Source organism: Mauremys mutica, chromosome 15, assembly GCF_020497125.1.
Source record: "Mauremys mutica isolate MM-2020 ecotype Southern chromosome 15, ASM2049712v1, whole genome shotgun sequence".
Lineage (NCBI taxonomy): Eukaryota > Metazoa > Chordata > Testudines > Geoemydidae > Mauremys > Mauremys mutica.
The window spans coordinates 37,054,771-37,073,145 of record NC_059086.1 but is presented as its reverse complement, the minus strand read 5'-3'; the positions used below and the strand labels follow the sequence as shown (position 1 = coordinate 37,073,145).

General features: G+C 62.9%; 1 protein-coding gene, 1 long non-coding RNA gene and 3 other non-coding genes across 10 annotated transcripts; all 5 read right to left on the bottom strand.

Moving 5' to 3' along the window:
* Window positions 1-1,565: 1,565 nt before the first annotated feature.
* On the bottom strand, window positions 1,566-13,090 carry NR1H2 (nuclear receptor subfamily 1 group H member 2). Of its 4 annotated transcripts, none has more exons than XM_044987898.1 (9): window positions 13,036-13,090; window positions 11,993-12,063; window positions 11,367-11,513; window positions 10,783-11,052; window positions 10,107-10,333; window positions 9,506-9,685; window positions 3,604-3,703; window positions 3,241-3,449; window positions 1,566-2,292 (listed from the first exon to the last, which is right to left on the bottom strand). In XM_044987898.1, the coding sequence occupies exons 2-9, from the start codon at window positions 12,021-12,023 to the stop codon at window positions 2,146-2,148; spliced, it is 1,311 nt and encodes a 436-aa protein (XP_044843833.1). In that variant the 5' UTR covers window positions 12,024-12,063; window positions 13,036-13,090; the 3' UTR covers window positions 1,566-2,145. The 4 variants fall into 4 exon arrangements, with proteins under 4 accessions (XP_044843833.1, XP_044843834.1, XP_044843832.1 ...); XM_044987899.1 differs by lacking the exon at window positions 13,036-13,090 and adding an exon at window positions 12,190-12,360 and having other exon boundaries at window positions 10,783-11,049; XM_044987897.1 differs by lacking the exon at window positions 13,036-13,090 and adding an exon at window positions 12,190-12,359.
* A 2,366-nt stretch (window positions 13,091-15,456) lies between these two features.
* Window positions 15,457-17,165, bottom strand: LOC123349738. 3 transcript variants are annotated; one of them, XR_006573629.1, is made up of 4 exons: window positions 17,015-17,165; window positions 16,383-16,563; window positions 16,010-16,119; window positions 15,457-15,634 (listed from the first exon to the last, which is right to left on the bottom strand). It is a non-coding gene; the product is annotated as an uncharacterized LOC123349738 (long non-coding RNA). The 3 variants fall into 3 exon arrangements; XR_006573631.1 differs by having other exon boundaries at window positions 16,383-16,552; window positions 17,015-17,136; XR_006573630.1 differs by having other exon boundaries at window positions 16,383-16,555; window positions 17,015-17,113.
* LOC123350691 lies at window positions 15,716-15,806 on the bottom strand. Its single transcript, XR_006573799.1, has one exon. It is a non-coding gene; the product is annotated as a small nucleolar RNA SNORD88 (small nucleolar RNA).
* Window positions 16,218-16,308, bottom strand: LOC123350692. The gene has a single exon (XR_006573800.1). It is a non-coding gene; the product is annotated as a small nucleolar RNA SNORD88 (small nucleolar RNA).
* LOC123350693 lies at window positions 16,627-16,717 on the bottom strand. Its single transcript, XR_006573801.1, has one exon. It is a non-coding gene; the product is annotated as a small nucleolar RNA SNORD88 (small nucleolar RNA).
* Window positions 17,166-18,375: the final 1,210 nt, after the last annotated feature.

Here is an 18,375-nt window from a genome sequence, read left to right as displayed (position 1 = left end):
CAAAAATTGGTGGGGGTGCCAGTTTCGGTCCATTGCGAAAGAGGACAGCTCCCATCATGCACCTCACCAGCCCCCCCCCCCCAACAGGGGAAAGTCACCAGCCCCAGGACAGCCTAGTCCAGCCCCCCATTGGGGAGCCCAGCCCCCCCTCCATGGGGGAGTCATGTCACCCCAGCCCAGCTCCTGCCACCCTCAGGGACTCACCGTCCCCCCCCAAGCCCAGCCCCCGCCCCCCATGGAGGAGTCACCTCCCCAGCCCAGCGCCCCCATGGAGGAATCATGTCGCCCTGGCCCCCGCCACCCTCAGGGACTCACCGTCCCCCTAGCCCAGCCCCACCCATGGAGGAATCATGTCACCCCGGCCCCCACCACCCTCATGGACTCACCGCCCCGCCCCCAGCCCAGCCCCACCCCATGGGGGAGTCACCCCCCCACACCCACTTTCCCTGCTCTGGGCTGGTAGCCCCACAAGGAAACGCTGAACCAGGATTTTCTCCCCCCCACCCCATCTGCCAGGCCCCCTTCTGCCCAACTCCTGCCCCCACAACTCCCAGGCCTGCTGCCCTGCATGGGGCCGACTCCTCGCTCAAGGGGCCACATGAGGGGTATTGGGGAGAGACTAGAGGGGGTTCAGCCAGCCCCGAGTTCCCCCCATGTATCCCCACCTCCACCCCGCTTCTCTCCCAGTGCTTCTCCCCCCCCTCTTTGGATCTCATCTGGGCCGAGTCAGGAGAGAACCCAGGAGTCCTGGCTGCCAGCCCCCACCCCTGAGCCAGAGCCAGAGCCAGGAGAGAACCCAGGAGTCCTGGCCAGTGCCGGAAGCCAGGCTGGGCCCAGCGGGAATTCCCCAGATTTCCAGGAACCAGGAGGATTTTCCCATCAGGAGATTATTGGGAGGGGCGTGGAACTGGAGTCTGGCTCTCTGCAAACACCCCCCCCCCCCCAGGGCTGCATTCCTCCGCCCCCCTGATTTCTGGGGAGAGAACCTAGGAGTTCTGACTCCCAGCCCCCCCCCCAACCACTAGCCCCCACTCCCCTCCCAGAGCCAGGGAAAGAACCCAGGAGTCCTAGCTCCCAGCCCCCCCTACTCTAACTACTAGCCCCCACGCCCCTCCCAGGGAAATAACCCAGGAGTCCTGGATCCCAGCCCACCCTCCCCTGCTCTAACCACTAGCCCCCACTCCCCTCTCAAGGAAAGAACCCAGGAGTTCTGGCTCCCAATCCACTCACCCCCACTCTAACTACTAGCCCCCACTCCCCTCCCAAGGAAAGAACCCAGGGGTCCTGGCTCCCAGCCCCCCCCACTCTTACCACTAGCCCCCACTCTCCTCCCAGAGCCAGGGAAAGAACCCAGGAGTCCTGGATCCCAGCCCCCCCCCCACTCTTACCACTAGCCCCCACTCCCCTCCCAGAGCCAGGGAAAGAACCCAGGAGTCCTGGATCCCAACCCACCCTCCCCCGCTCTAACCACTAGCCCCCACTCCCCTCCCAGAGCCAGGGAAAGAACCTGGCTCCCGGCCGCCCCAGCGCGCGCGCGCACACACACACACACACGCACACAGAGCTGTGCCACGATTTGCTTTATTTGGGGCACCCCCAGCCGCCCCATCCATGCAGCCCGAGTCCAGCGGGGTGGGCGCTCACGACCTGTGCACAGCAGGAAGCAGCGTGGGGGGCAGGGTCCTGTCTGCTGGGGGGGGACCCAGGTTAGGGGGAGGGGTCACTGCGCCGCCCCTGTGAGGACCCCCCCAATAAATACAGCTCTTGGTGTCGGCAGAGGGGGGGCCCCCGGCTCCACGCTCCAGCACGGGGCTGGGGCCAGCTCAGCCCTGAAGCCCCCACCCCACCCCCCCGGCAGGCTCCCCCGGGACAGGTAAGTGGGCGCGGGGCAGAGAAAAGTGCTTCGTAGCCCTCCCCAGATCGGGGGAGGGGGCTGGGCCGACCCACGGCAGCCCCCCATAGTCTCTGAGGCTGCCCGCCCACTCCCCCGGCTGGGGGGGGTCCCCGGTTTGGGGGGGCATGGAGCACACAGTGCCCCCTGCAGGCGGTGATGGGGATGCTCCGTCCATGGAGGCCCCTCGGGGGGGTCTGGCTGGGAGGGGGTCCCTGCAGTCTGCGTTGGGGGGGGGAGGTCCCGGCCCCCCCTTACTCGTGCACATCCCAGATTTCGGAGAGCAGCGGGGGCAGCTTCTTGTCCTGGAGGCGGAGGGCGAACACCTGCTCGGAGTGGACGCTGCTGAGTGTGCGCAGGGCGACCAGCTTCATTAGCATCCGCGGGAACATCAGCCGGTCCTGGGGGGACGGGTCAGTGTGGGGGGGGGGGTCTGCAAAGCCCCTGCCCCACAGCTCCCCCCACCTCCCTTCCCGCCACCCCACAGCTCCCCCCACCATCCGCGGGAACATCAGCCGGTCCTGGGGGGACGGGTCAGTGTGTGGGGGGGAGGGTCTGCAAAGCCCCTGCCCCACAGCTCCCCCCACCTCCCTTCCCGCCACCCCACAGCTCCCCCCACCATCCGTGGGAACATCAGCCAGTCCTGGGGGACGGGTCAGTGTGTGTGGGGGAGGGTCCGTGAAGCCCCTGCCCCACAGCTCCCCCCACCTCCCTTCCCGCCACCCCACAGCTCCCCCCACCATCCGTGGGAACATCAGCCAGTCCTGGGGGGATGGGTCAGTGTGTGTGTGGGGGGGTCCGCGAAGCCCCTGCCCCACAGCTCCCCCCACCTCCCTTCCCGCCACCCCACAGCTCCCCCCACCATCCGTGGGAACATCAGCCGGTCCTGGGGGGACGGGTCAGTGTGTGTGGGGGAGGGTCCGCGAAGCCCCTGCCCCACAGCTCCCCCCACCTCCCTTCCCGCCACCCCACAGCTCCCCCCAGCATCCGTGGGAACATCAGCCGGTCCTGGGGGGATGGGTCAGTGTGTGTGGGGGGTCTGCAAAGCCCCTGCCCCACAGCTCCCCCCACCTCCCTTCCCGCCACCCCACAGCTCCCCCCACCATCCGTGGGAACATCAGCCAGTCCTGGGGGGATGGGTCAGTGTGTGTGTGGGGGGGTCCGCGAAGCCCCTGCCCCACAGCTCCCCCCACCTCCCTTCCCGCCACCCCACAGCTCCCCCCAGCATCCGCGGGAACATCAGCCGGTCCTGGGGGGACGGGTCAGTGGGGGGGGTCCCAGAACACCCCCCGCCCCGGCGGAGGGGCAGGAGAGCTCCGTGCCGCGTGGCAGGGCCCCCCGGCGGGTACCTGCGGGCGTTTGATGAGGGTGTAGGCGTGCAGGGCCTCGACATACGGCTGCTGCAGCGCCTCCACCTGGCCGTGCTGCTGCACGTTGGGCCGGTCGGCCGAGAACATGTCGATGGCGATGAGCAGGGCGAACTCGGCGTCGTCCAGCTGCAGCCGTCGCATGGCCCGCGAGAACTCGAAGATGGGGTTGATGAATTCCACCTGCAGCCCTGGGGGGAAGACACACGGGGCGGCGGGGTCAGACCCTACACCCTGGGAGCCCCCACAACCTCCCGGAACCCGCAGCCCTGGGCCCCCCCCACTCCTCTGGGGAGGTTCCTGCACCCCCGCAGCCCCCAGGGAACCCCCAGCCCCCCCTCGCACCGGCACAGTGGAAGTCGTCCTTGCTGTAGGTGAAGTCTTTCAGGAAGGTGATGCTCTCCGTCTCGTGGTTGTAGCGCCGAGCCGTCTCCAGCAGCATGATCTGGGGGAGGCGGGGGCAGGTGTGAGACCCCCCTGGCGTGGCAGAGCCCCCAACGCACCCATCTCCCCCCCCCACACCACCACAGAGAGGGAGATGTGGACCCCCCCGGACCTGGAGGCTTTAAGCATGATCTGCCCCCCCGTCCCCTACACACGAGCGTCCATCTCGTGAGGCATCGTTTGCACACGCCCAACGGTGCCAGTCGTTACTGTCCCGGGGCGGCCGTGATGAAGTGGGACTGTTCTTAATGGTTCCTCTGAATATTGCAGGGGTGCCTCAGTTTCCCCTCTGCATTTCTTAAGTCTCTAGGTGGTGGGATAAGGGGGTGTGTGACTGTTGCAGAGCAAAGGGCCAGTGCACATAAATGGCCGACACTCTGTCTCCTGGCAACTAATGGCCGGGGCCCTTCCTCCCTGCAAGGTGATGCTCAAGGTGCTGGAGAACAAAGGATCAGGTGACCTCCTGGCCCGGCAAAGGGACAGAGCAGAGGGGAGGGGCTGGAGGGGGTTTCAGTCTGGGGCTGGCTGGGGACGAGGCGTGAGGGCAGACGTGGGGGTCTGGCTCTCTGCCCCCCAGAATGAACCCGGCTGAGGGGTCCCGTTCGCTGTACCTACAAACTCTGTGTTAGACCCGGTTACTGTCACTGAATAAACCTCTGTTTTACTGGCTGGCTAAGAGTCACGTCTGACTACGAAGTTGGGGGGCAGGGCCCTCTGGCTCCCCCAGGCCCCCCCCCGGCACACTCGCTGCGGGAAGTGCACGGGGGGGACAGGGATGCTGAATGCTCCGGGGTCAGACCCAGGAAGGTGGAAGCCATGTGAGGTTCTGGCCCTGAAGACAGTCTGCTCACAGAGAGGAGACTTCACCAAAGTCCTGCCTGGCTTCGTGGGGAGCAGTTCCAGAGCATCGCCCGGGGACTCCGTGACAGCGGTGCCATGACAGGTTCCCCCAGGCGGTGTTATTCACCCCCGTCCCGCACAGAGCGGGGGCGCAAACCGGCCGCACTCAAACCGAGGGACACAAGCACAGCAGGCAGGGCGCCAAAGGGTGCTCAGGGAGGGGAGGAAAAAGCAGCAGGGAACATCCTTCCACCATCTCCTGCATCGCCTCTGGAAATGGTTTTCACGAGGGAGACGGACACTCTAAAAACAGGGGGACAAGCCCCCCCTCCCCGCCCATCGAGTTCACAGTCTCTGGAGCAATAAGCAGACGGTGAACCAGAGAAGGGACCCTGGCCTGAGAAGCATGATCCGGGAGAGCACAGGGTGAGCATCTCTGCTTGCATCTGATCCGGTTTGCTCACTCAGGCACCCAACCATCTTCTCTTGGCTTTCCTTGTAACCGTTCCTGACCCTTATGCCTCTGAACACTCAGGCCCGGAGCCCCTTTCACACTGCTCCGAGATCAGGCCCACTCCCGCCACCTTCAGCCTCCCAGCTCAACACACGGGCCCTCTAACCGGTCACCCGGGGCCACCCCCGCCAATTCTGAGGCCCAGCCTCGTTCCCGCAGAAATGTGCGTCTTGTACGACCCAGCGCCCCGCTGAGCTCAAAAGTCCACAAAGGAAACAACGGCTGCCAAGGGCTCTCTGTTTTCAGCTTGGATTTGATTGCATTTTCCCCGGGAACGTCTCGGTGTTTCTTTCCACAGCCACCACAGCCGGGCAAAAAAGCGATTCATTGTTCCCGGTAAATGTCGGGGTTTATTGCGGTGGATGGAAAGATGTGGGGGAAAAAAGTATCCGGTGGATGAATGCTTTGAATTCCGTTCAGCAACGTGCTTTGCCGCAGAACTAAAACCGAACTCTAGACCCGCTCCCACCTGGGAGCTTTTTTTTGTAACTTTGGGAACTTCCTTGTGTTCTGAACCGGATCCTGAGATCCATTTACGGCTTCTTCCCGTTTTAGGGCATCAGCTCTTTACTCCGGTCTCTGCCACCAGCTTGAAGCGTGGGCGTGGTGGGCGTGCGATGCAGCGTTGCGGTCACAGGCGCATGCACGTCCGGGCTTGCGTGCAGGCGCGTTTATTGTGTGCATCTTCTAGACTAATCAGAGACTCATAGAAGATCAGGGTTGGAAGGGACCTCAGGAGGTATCTAGTCCACCCCCTGCTCAAAGCAGGACCAACCCCAACTAAATCATCCCAGCCAGGGCTTTGTCAAGCCGGGCCTTAAAAACCTCTAAGGATGGAGATTCCACCACCTCCCTAGGGAACCCATTCCAGTGCTTCACCACCTCCCTAGTGAAATAGTGTTTCCTAATATCCAACCTAAACCTCCCCCACTGCAACTGGAGCCCATTGCTCCTTGTTCTGTCATCTGCCACCACTGAGAACAGCCGAGCTCCGTCAGGTAGTTGAAAGCAGCCATCAAATCCCCCCTCATTCCTCTCTTCCGCAGACTAAACAATCCCAGTTCCCTCAGCCTCTCCTCACAAGTCACGTGCCCCAGACCCCTCATCATTTTCGTTGCCCTCCACTGGACTCTTTCCGATTTGTCCACATCCCTTCTGTAGTGGGGGGCCCACAACTGGACGCGATATTCCAGGTGTGGCCTCACCAGTGCCTGATTTCAACAGGCAGCTTCGCATCTCCACACAGCTTAACCTGTTACCGTAACACATCAATCTCGTGCAATGCCCTGTGTTTTCCTAATAAAACAAGTTCTTTTTGATATATATTGAATGATAAAAAAGTCGGGTGAAAACTGGGGGAGGGGGAGGGGGAATACTTTTTGTAAAACCCGGGAATTTTTCGGTACAAATCGGTTTGAACTGAAAGCGAAGGGGCGGATGTATGCACCAGCCTCGTTATCCCCAAACGGAGTTTTCCCACGCACTCCCGTCCGAACCCGCTGGTTCACATAAAACACAAGGTACGTCTGGTAATTACAGAAAACCCGATTTGAAGGGATTAGATGTGAGGATGCATAAAAGTCAGAACCGGTTAGAAAAGAAACTCAACGAGTAAAACGCAAGCTCCTGCCTAACTCCACAAGCGACGTGGCCTTAACAGCAACAGTTCTGTCTCCCCAGACGCTGCTGTCAATGTCACAGGCTGGGTTTCCTTCCAGCCTGCGACTGCTCCCACTGAGGTCAGTTCTTTGGAGAGTCACCGATGTCATGAGCCGAGAGAGAGTTGCAGGAGCGGGGTGAGTGGAGGTCAGTGTCTCCCTCTCCCTTCTTTGAGGGTTACCCCTGCTGGGGTGCAGGCGACAAGCCGTCTCTTGCGGATGGGCCGTTTGATACGCTCCTGTGATGCAACGTACATCTCTTAGGCTGTGGCTATGCTAGCACTAATGTTGGCAAAACTTGTAAGTGTCGACACCTTCCTTCCTGCCAACTGAACAACCGTCTCACTAGGTGATTGTCCGAAGGACGATAAGGCCATCGCGGAGAAACTAAACAAATTCTTTGCATCGGTCTTCATGGCTGAGGATGGGAGGGAGATTCCCACACCTGAGCCATTCTTTTTAGGTGACAGATCTGAGGAACTGTCCCAGATTGAGGTGTCAGTAGAGGAGGTTTTGGGAAAAAAATGATAAACTAAATAATAATAAGTCAGCGGGACCAGATGGGATTCACCCAAGAGTTCAGAAGGAACTCAAATGTGAAACTGCAGAATCACTAACTGTAGTTTGTAACCTATAATTTAAATCAGCTTCTGGACCAGGTGACTGGAGGGTATCTAATGTGATGCCAATTTTTAAAAAGGGCTCCAGAGGTGATCCTGGCAATTACAGGCTGGTAAGTCTGACTTCAGTACTGGACAAACTGGTTGAAACTATAATAAAGAACAAAATTGCCAGACACATGGATGAATATGATTTGTTGGGGAAGCGTCAGCGTGGCTTTTGTAAAGGAAAATCATGCCTTGCTAGTCTACTAGAATTCTTTGAGGGGGGGGTCAACAAGCGTGTGGACAAGGGGGATCCAGTGGATATAATGTACTTAGATTTTCAGAAAGCCTTTGACAAGGTCCCTCACCAAAGGCTTTTAAGCAAAGTGAGCTGCCATGGGATAAGAGGGAAGGTTCTCTCATGGATTGGTAACTGGTTAAAAGACAGGAAACAAAGGGTAGGAATAAATGGTCAGTTTTCAGAATGGAGAGAGGTAAATAGTGGGGTCCCCCAGGGGTCTGTACTGGGCCAAGTCCTATTCAACATATTCATAAACGATCTGCAAAAAGGGGTGAACCTTGAGGTGGCAAAATTTGCAGATGATACAAAACTACTCGAGATAGTTAAGTCCCAGGCAGACTGCAAAGAGCGACAAAGGGATCTCACAAAACTGGGTGACTGGGCAAGAAAATGACAGATGAAATTCAACGTTGTTAAATGCAAAGTGATGCACGTCGGAGAACATAATCACAACACACATAAAATGATGGGGTCTAAATTAGCTGTTACCCCTCAAGAAAGAGACCTGGGAGTCATTGTGGAGAGTTCTCCGAAAACAGCGGCGTCAGAAAAACGAAGAGAATGGTGGGCGTCATTAGGAAAGGAATAGATAATCAGACAGAAAATATCATGTTGCCTCTATATAAATCCGTGGTCCGCCCACACCTTGAATACTGTGTGCAGATGTGGTCGCCCCATCTCAGAAAAGCTAGATTGGAAGTGGAAAAGGTTCAGAAAAGGGCAACAAAAATGATTAGGGGGATGGAACGGCTTCCGTACGAGGAGAGATTTAAGACTGGGACTTTTCAGCTTGGAAAAGAGACGACTAAGGAGAGATAACATTGAGGTCTATAAAATCATGGCTGGTGCAGAGAAAGTAAATCAGGACGTGTTATTTATTCCTTCTCATAACACAAGAACTAGGGGTCACCAAATGAAATGAACAGGCAGCGGGTTTAACACATACAAAAGGAAGTATTTCTTCACCCAACGCACAGTCAACCCGTGGAACTCCTTGCCAGAGGATGTTGTGAAGGCCAAGACCATAATAAGGTTCAAAAAAGGACTAGATAAATTCATGAAGGACAGGTCCATCTATGGCTACTAGCCAGGATGGGCAGGGGTGGTGTCCCCAGCCTCTGTTTGCCAGAAGCTGGGAACGGGCGACAGGGGATGGATCACTTGATTATTTCCTGTTCTGTTCATTCCCTCTGGGGCACCCAGCACTGGCCACTGTCGGAAGACCAGATACTGGGCTAGATGGACCTTTGGTCTGACCCAGTCTGGCCGTTCTTAATTGATTACGCTGATACCTGGCTGGGGACACGAGTGCGTCTTTGTCTCTGAAGAACTGCTTTGAGCCCACTTTTCTAACCTTGGAACCTGTTACAGGAATGTTAAATAGTGGACACTTATAGCTTCACATACAATGTTGATACACATATTTTACCATGACACTAATGTTCAGCAGATTATGAGGTTTTTTTAAAAAAAATGATACCTAACGAGGCAAAGTTTGTACAAAATTTATCATAGGCTTGTAAAAGTGAGGACCATAATAGTACAGACATCACGGTCTCATTACTCAGACTCACTTAAAATCTCTCAGTCCTTAACGAATGTGTTTTGCTGTTTTATCTAATCCAGCGTGTTTGAACTGAAGCGTTGGGGAAACTCCATTTGGGGTCGCAAGTTACGTGTGTATTTTTTTCTGTTAAAGCAATAACGGACTTTACATAAAAGTGTATGGTCCAGGGGAGGGCTGGCCAGTACAGGACGCACATTTCAGGGCGGGGGGGAAATCTAGTGTAACCAAGGCTGGTAGGAGGAAAGTTATGGCTCGCTGCAGCGCACACAGACAGAGATGGGAAGTGACCTACATGCTGCCCCCCACCCCCCCACTCACCTCAATGGTGCAGGCCTTGAGCAGCGCGATCTGGTCCTCCCTCGTGAGCTGCAAGAAGCCGGGCACCTGCTTGGCGAAGTCGACGATCTCCTGCACCGAGATGATGGCCAGCTCGGTGAAGTGGGCGAAGCGCTGCTGTCGGGCCTCCCGGCTGTTGGGGTCGGTGCCCAGGGGCCACGGCTGTGGGGGGGGGACGAGGAGGACAGGGGGGCAGTGAGACACACAGCATCCCAAGGGGCACCCAGTCCTGGATACCAGGGACACCCCCGACCCTGCCCCACGTTGGGAGCACCACAGGGCCTCCCAGACATGGAGGCGGGGGGCTGATGCCCCAGTGAAGCCCAGATCTGGGGGGGAAGCCAGGCACAGCACCCTCCCCATGATGCCCAGATGGGGCGCTTGGGGGACACCCTGTAACAAAGTGGGAATTCTTGGTAATATTTTTACGCCACCCCTGCGTGCCTCAGTTTCCCTCCATGCTTTGCGGGATGAAGGGTTAATGGCGCTCATGGGGCTGAGTGGGGAGACACGGCGGGTGCGGGGGGTGGAGGCTGGTTGCGAGCTGGGGAGCCCCCCCCCCGGCCCCGGCGTGGCCCCTCACCGTGACTTTGGGCTGGTCGCTGAAGGAGCGCTTGTTGCACTGCTGCTGGGCTGCCACCAGCTGCTGGATCATGAGCTCCTGCTGGGGGCTGAGCCGGGCTGGCTCGGTGAGGGGCGTGGGGGGCAGGGGGGGCACCCGCGGCGGCAGCGGCGCCTCCCCCCCCGCCCCCTTCTGCTGCTGCTGCTGCCGCACCTTCTTCTTCCGCAGCTGCTCCTCCGACAGCACGCCTGGAAAGGGGGAGAGCGGGGTCGGGGGGGGCCCAAAACCTCCACAGAGCCCCCCCCACCCTCCCCGAAGCCCCTCCCACCCTCCCTAGTGCTTCCTGCCCCCCTACACCCTTCTCGGAGCCCCCCAATCACCCCCAAAGCCCCCCCACCCTCCTCTGTGCCCCCCAATCTCCCCTCCTACCCTCCCCGGTGCCCCCAATCTCTCCCCAAAGCCCCCAGTGCCCCCTGCCCCACCCTTCCCGGTGCCCCCCAATCTCTCCCCAGTCTCCCCAGTGCCTGCTGCCCCCCCAGACCCTCCCTGGGGCCCCCCAATCTCCCCCCCAAGCCCCTCCTACCCTCCCTGGTGCCCCCCAATCTCTACCCAAAGCCCCCCAGTGCCCCCTGCCACGCCCTCCCCAGTGTCTCTGTCCCCCCCACATCCTCCCCGGTGCCCCCCGGGCGGGACTCACACTGCTCGCGCATGCCGGCCTGGTGGCACTTGCGCAGGCGGCAGAGCTGGCACTTGCGGCGCATGTACATGTCCATGTGGCAGTGCCCGGCGCCCCGGCACACGTACTGCGCCCCCTTCATCACGCTGCGCCGGAAGAAGCCCTTGCAGCCCTCGCAGCTCAGCACGTTGTAGTGGAAGCCCGAGGCTTTGTCCCCGCAGACGCTGCACAGCTCTGTGCCCAGCATCTTCGGCGCCGGCCCCTTCTTCCGCCGCCGCTCCGGCTCCTCCGCTGGGGGGGAGGGGGGCTGAGAGCCGCCGGACCCCGTCCCCCGGTGCCCCCCGCCCAGCCCCACACCTAACAACCCCCACATGGAGCCCTCCAGCCACCCCGCCCAGCCCCTTCTTCCGCTGCCGCTCCGGCTCCTCCCCTGGGGGGGGGGGGGAGAGCCGCCGGACCCCCCCCCGTGCCCTCCCACGCAGCCCCACACTAAACCACCCCTCCATGGAGCCCCCCCGGCGCCCCACACAGTTTCATGGGGACCAGTCCCTTCCATGCCAACCCCACTCTGTCCCCCGCCCCCAGTGCCCCCCCAGCCCCCTCACCAGCACTGTGCGTCGACCCCTCCCCATCAGTGCCCAGCACCTCGGTCTCTGGGGTGATTGCTGCCTCCGGCCTCGACTGGGGCCCCTCCTCCTTCACCTGGGTCCGGGGGGCTCCAGGGGAGTTGGGGGGCGGAGGCTCCCCATCCTCTGGGGGCAGGGAGAGAGATGGGTTACTGGGGGGTTCTCGACTGGGGCATGTGTCTGCAGCTGCCAAGACACGTGGGTTCCTCTGTGGGGGCTGTGCCTGGGGGGAAGTGCCCGGACGCCTGGGTCCCTCAGCACAGGAGGTGACACCAGGGAATTGGCCTGTAGCTGCCCGGACGCCTGGGTCCCTCAGCAGGTGAAGTAGGACATGGGTGTGGGGGGTGCCTGTAGCTGCCCGGATGCCTGGGTCCCTCAGCAGGGGAGGTACGACATGGGTGTGGGGGGTGCCTGTAGCTGCCCGGACGCCTGGGTCCCTCAGCAGGGGAGGTAGGACATGGGCAGGGAGGAGGCAGGGAGGCCTGTAGCTGCCCGGACGCCTGGGTTCGCCAGCAGGAGGCACTGTGATGTGGTGGGGCTGTAGGCGTCCGGACGCCTGGGTTCCCCAGTAGCTCCCCCAAACTCCCCGTGTGCCGGTCACTCACCCAGCGGCAGGTCAGAGCCCGGCGTGGCCATGTCAGGATCCAGGGGCTCCCAGCTCCGCGGGGACGGGGCGCTAGGGGCAGAGACAGACACACAGACGGGGCGTCACGTTCCCCAGCCACCACCCCCTCCCCCGGGGCACCGAGGCCACCAGGTGACTGGGGAACCTCCCCCCCGCCCCCAGCCCCCCCCATCTCACCATGTTCCCCCGCGGGGAGGGGGCTCAGCCGGCCGGGGCCCAGATGCTGCTGGCTGCCTCCTGGGCTCGGGGACCAGCTGGCGGCGGGGAGGGGGTGGCAGTGACCAGCTGGGGGGCTCTGAGAGAGGGGCTGGGGGGGCTCAGAAGGGGGGGCTGGGCAATCGGGGGCAGGGAAGGGCTGGGGGCTCTGAGAGGGGGACTGGGGGGTCAGAAGGGGGGTCTGTACAGCTGGGGTGCCAAGAGGGGCTGGGGCACAGGCGGGGGGGATTGGAAGGAGGGGGGCTGGGCGGGCAAGGAAGAGCTGGGGGCGCCGGGGGGGGCAGAGGCCGGGGGGGCCCGGAGGGAGGGATCGGGGGGGCGGAGGCCGGGGGGGTCCGGAGGGAGGGATCGCGGGGGGGGCGGAGGCCGGGGGGGCCCGGAGGGAGGGATCGGGGGGGGCGGAGGCCGGGGGAGCCCGGAGGGAGGGATCGCGGGGGGGGGGCGGAGGCCGGGGGGGCCCGGAGGGAGGGGTCGCGGGGGGGGGGGCGGAGGCCGGGGGGGCAGGAAGGGATCGCGGGGGGGGCGGAGGCCGGGGGGGCCCGGAGGGAGGGATCGGGGGGGGCAGAGGCCGGGGGGGCAGGAAGGGATCGCGGGGGGGGCGGAGGCCGGGGGGGCCCGGAGGGAGGGATCGCGGGGGGGGCAGAGGCCGGGGGGGCCCGGAGGGAGGGATCGCGGGGGGGGGGGCGGAGGCCGGGTCCCCCTGTAGCTCGGGTCCCTCCGGCGCAGCCGAACCTGGAAGGAAAGAGACCGAGTGAGGTGACGCCCCCGCCCGGCGGGGCCCCCCCCACTCCGCGCCCACCCCCGGACCTGCTGCCCTCGCTCGGGCGCCCCCTGCGCAGCCGGACCCAGACGCTTCCGGGAACCCCCGTCCCACGTCACTTCCTGCCCTGCAGCCCCGCCCCCCCTATCTGGGGGGGACCCCGGCAGGAGGCGGCCCCCCCCATTCACCCCAGCGGGGTGCGATGGGGGCAGAGCCCGGTTCCCAGCGCCCCCCTCCCGTGAAAGGCCCCACGCCCCGGCGGGGGGGGGGGGACACTGGGTCCCTGCTGAGCTGTGGGGGGGGGGGGGGCTCTGTAATATCTGTGTGGAGCCTGCGTGTGCCTCAGTTTCCCGCTGCACTTGGAGTTGACCCCTCCCCGTGGGGAGCTGAGGGAGGGGCTAAGAGCCGGCTTTGGGGAGAGGCTGAACAGCTCCCCCCACGGGCCAGGGGATGAAGGGCCCCCCCCACAAACTCCGGCTGGGGGTCTGGGGTCCTGCAACCCTGGCTCAGGACCACCCCATGACAAGGTCCGGCAGGGAAAGGTGGGCAGGGGAGAGGGAGCCCCAGAGGGAGCCAGCGCCCCGGCCAGGAGCCCAGCCCCCTGTCCCCCGCATCCGCTGCCACCCCCCACCCACTAATCATAACCTCAGGAGGGATCTAGTCCCCCCCCTGCTCAAAGCAGGACCAATCCCCAGACAGATTTTTACCCCAGATCCCTAAGTGGCCCCTCAAGGATTGAGCTCTCACCCCTGGGGCTAGCAGGCCAATGCTCAAACCACCGAGCTCCCCCCAATGAATTCCTTCCCTGAGCAGGAACCGAACCCGGGGCGGCGGCGAGACTGCCACCTCCTAACCACTAGACTGTGCCACCTCCTGCCCCCCCCCATGTGTCCCCCACACCCTGGGGCTGGCCCCAGAGCAGAGGGGCAGGGCTTGTGTGAGATTCTCCCCTCCCCCCACGACTTTTACTTCCATGAGCCGGGCTCTACCCAACCTGGGCTCCATATTGCAGCCCCTTGGCTTGACAGGGATGGGCACCTGCTGCCCAGCTGAGGGGTGGCAGTAACTTCCCCCCTCCCCCAGCGGCTCTTCGCAGCCAAGGCTTTGTCCCCAGCTGGACCCCCCCCCCATCCACCCACACTCAAACACGGGGGGGGGCTCTTCTCCACCCCAGTGAGTGCTGACAAGCAGCACCATCCGTTGGGCAGTATCCCACTACTGCCACCATTTGGTCACCAGCTGGATGGGTGGAAGGCAACCCCAGCACACCCCAGGGCAGAGGTTCTCAAACTGGGGGTCATGAAGATATGTGAGGGGTCACGAGCTGTCAGCCTCCACCCCAACCCCACTTTGCCTCCAGCATTTATACTGGTGTGAAATATATTTTTAAAAGTGTTCTTAATTTATAAGGGCGGGGATCGCCCTCAGACGCTTCCTATGTGAAAGGGGTCACCCGCACTGAATCACTGCACTAGGGGCACAGCTGGCAGCAGCCACCCCCACCCTGGGTGCAACACCCTCCCCCCCCACCCAGGGCATGAAGGGTGGGTTCGTGGTTTGGCTCCCTCAGAGCCTGAGTAACTAGTTCACCCAGGGTGGGGCCCAGCTCCACCCCCGCTACATGTCAAGCCAGGCCTGGGGGCCTGCAGTGCCCACCCCCGCTTTCTAGGCCAACAGGCTAAGGCAGAAGGGCTCAGACACCCCAGATAGTGGAGATCCCTGCCAACCCAATGGGGGAAGGAGAGAAGCATCGCTGGACCCTGCATCTGTCAGCCCAGACTGAGGCACCCCCCCCCCCCCCCGACCTGAGTGGAGGGCGGGAAGGCTTAGCTAGACCCAGGCAATCTGCCCTGTCCTACACCCCCCCCCCCCGCAGCCCCCTCCCTTTAGTGCACCCATCCCTGAGGACCCCACCCACACAGGCCTGTGGCCTCCCACTGGGCTTTCAGCACCAGTGCCCCTTGTCTCCCTGCTGAGAATCCAGCCCAAGGGGGAATTTACAGACACCCCCCAGTCTTGGGGCAAGGGGAACCCCCTGTGCCCCCCAGCCAGCTGAGGGGATTCTCCATGGGCATGGTCAGTTCCAGCTCCCCCATGTCTGACCCATTGCTGCCCTGTGGCACAACCCCCTCCCGGCTCCTGCTCTACCACCCCTGAGGGGGGAACGGAGGCACACAGGAGACTCAACCCCCCCCCCCCCACACACGCTGCTCTTCTACCCAGGCAGGGAGTCAGCCCAGTGAGGGGCAGATTCCTTGTGGTTGGGGGAGGTCCCCCCCCGCCCCATGGCAACGGGGCACAGAGCAGCGGTAAGCAGCAAGGTACCCGCTCCCCACCGTACCAAGGCCAAGCAGCCACTGAGCAAGGTCCCAGCCCCAGGGGTCATTTTTTCCCCAGCTGATGCAAGAGGGGCCTTGGGACACCCCTCCCCAATCCCCCCCAGGACCACAAGCAACTCAGCCCAGGGCTCCATTCAGACCAACACGACTTTATTGGCAGGACAGGAGCTGCTGGGGGATCAGCAGGGAGAGTATGTGAACCCCACACCCCCGATCAGCAGGCCTCAAGGCGGCGGCGGGGGAGGGGGGCGCACTGGGAACAGAACCCAAGAATCCTGGCTCCTCAGCACATGCAGGGTCTTGGCACCTGGAAGAGAAACACGGGCTGCATTAGCCTCTGTGCAGCTCCCTGCCCCCCAATCCATCACTGCCCCCCAATCCCAGCCGCAGCCCCCTCAGTCCCCCAGGGTGTCAAGTCCCTGGGAGGCACTGATTTCGTCACAGGAGTTCGGAGCCCAGTGCTGACATCATTGGGGACCCCCAGCCTCCCCACTCATCCTCCTTCCAGCCCCCCACCCTGCATCAAGCCCCAGCCCCACATTCTCCTCCACCCCCTAAATCACATACCCCAGGACCCCCATTCAACCCCACCCCCAGCTGCTCCCAATATCCCTCCCCCACACCTCATAGCATTTGGGGGGGGGTGGGACCTAGGCTGCTTCCCCCCACCTCTGATACTCACCAGTCTGGGGGGCTCCAGGGAGGTCCTTGCAGAAGTGTGGGGCAGGTCACAGTCTTGGGGAATTTTTACCCCCACACCACCAGCACCACCCCATGGTCACTGCACAGCACCTGGTGGAAGAGCAGACCCACAGTCAGCAATGCACCCCAGCTCAGAGCCCCCAGAACAGGGTGAAGCTGGAAGGAGGGGTGCACTGCCCCCCCCCCAGAGCCCCCTCAGTCTCCCAGGGTGTCAAGTCCCCAGGAGGCACTGATTTCGTCACTGGAGTTCAGAGCCCAGTGCTGACATCATTGGGGACCCCCCTGTCCCAGGCTGGGGTTCCCCAGAATTTGGGTTCTATGGGGGCACAGGGCAGCATCAGCCCAATACCTACCAGCCAGGGGGCTCACTGCACTCCAGTGAGCATGGGTCTCTGCAGGGCAGTATCGCAGCTCCATTCCTCCAGCCTCCCCCAGGTCAGATCACGGTGTGTGTGTGGGCGGGGGTCTCCCCAGGGACGGCAGCCCCGCCTGGGCACCCCACCACTCGTCCATGGCAGGGTCACTGCTGAGCAGCTAGAAAAGAGAGGAGCATTAGCAGGGCACCCCCACCCCAACCTTGCTCCCCCTCCCAAGTCCAGCCCCCTCAGTCCCCCAGGGTGTCAAGTCCCCAGGAGGCACCGATATCCTCATAGGAGTTCGGAGCCCAGTGCTGACATCATCGGGTACCCAGCCCCGCCAGTACAAACCCAGCCCCCCCCGCCACCCCCAACCCTCCCCAATACCACCATTCCCTTCCCCCAAGCCTCCCCGCTCACCCCCCATCTCCAGGTCACCCCACTTCTCCTATCACTCCCTGACCCCAGGGCTCCCCCCATTAACTGTCCCGCCCCTGGCCACCGCCCCCAACTTCCTCCCCCCTGGATCCCCCCCATTCCCCCCATCTATCCCTCCCCAGCTCCCCCCAAATCCCTCCCTCCCCAGGGCGCCTCCCCCCAATCCCTCCCGGGCGCCCCGCACCGCTCACCCGCACGTGGCCCCAACCAGCCCCGCTCTGCTCCACGTGGCGCGGTCTGTGCTGGGGCCTCGGTATTTAAAGCTCCCCGCGAGGACCCCGGGCCGGGGCTGCCCGCTGGAAGCCTGACGGAAAAGGCCAGGACCTCGCCTCTCCTCTCCCGGCGCGGGGAGGGGGCTGTGGGGAAGGGGGAGGAGGAGAGCCCTAGAGGGAAGCGGCGGGAGGGGAGGGGGTATCTCTGTGCGAGAGCGGGACAGGCACCTGGAGGGGCAGCCCTCCGGGGGCGGGGCCCAGGAATAGGGTGATGGGAGGGCCCGGGAGTGGGGAGCGGGACTAGGAACGGAGAGGGGGCGGGGCCTAGGAATGGGGTGGGGATGCAGAAGGGGCGGGACCTAAGAGGGGTCTAGGGAGGGGGTGGGGCCTAGGAAGGGGGAGGGGCAGGGCCTGGGAGTGGGGAGGAGCCTAAAGTGGGGGAGGAGCCTGAGAAGGGGCGGGGGAGAGGCCGTGGTGGGGTGGGGGGAGCAGGAATCCCCAGAACGGAGACACGTCCCTGTCCCCCCCCCGCTATATCCCATCCCCCAGGAACCCCCAGAACTGAGACACGTCCCTGTCCCTCCCCCGCTATATCCCATCCCCCAGGAACCCCCAGAACTGAGACACGTCCCTGTCCCCCCTCCCCCGCTATATCCCATCCCCCAGGAACCCCCAGAACTGAGACACGTCCCTGTCCCCCTCCCCCGCTACATCCCATCCCCCAGGAACCCCCAGAACTGAGACACGTCCCTGTCCCCCTCCCCCGCTACATCCCATCCCCCAGGAACCCCCAGAACTGAGACACGTCCCTGTCCCTCCCCCGCTATATCCCATCCCCCAGGAACCCCCAGAACTGAGACACATCCCTGTCCCCCTCCCCCGCTATATCCCATCCCCCAGGAACCCACAGAACAGAGACACGTCCCTGTCCCCCCCTGCTATATCCCTGCCCCCGGGAACCCCCAGCACCCAGACACGGCCCCGTCCCCCCCCCCCGCTATATCCCATCCCCCGGGAACCCCCAGCACCCAGACACGGCCCCGTCCCCCCCCCGCTATATCCCTGCCCCCGGGAACCCCCAGAACGGAGACACGTTCCTGTCCCCCTCCCGCTATATCCCATCCCCCAGGAACCCCCAGAACTGAGACATGTCCCTGTCCCCCCTCCCCCGCTATATCCCATCCCCCAGGAATCCCCAGAACGGAGACACGTCCCTGTCCCTCCCCCGCTATATCCCATCCCCCAGGAACCCCCAGAACTGAGACATGGCCCAGTCCCTCCCCCGCTATATCCCATCCCCCAGGAACCCCCAGAACTGAGACACGTCCCTGTCCCCCCCC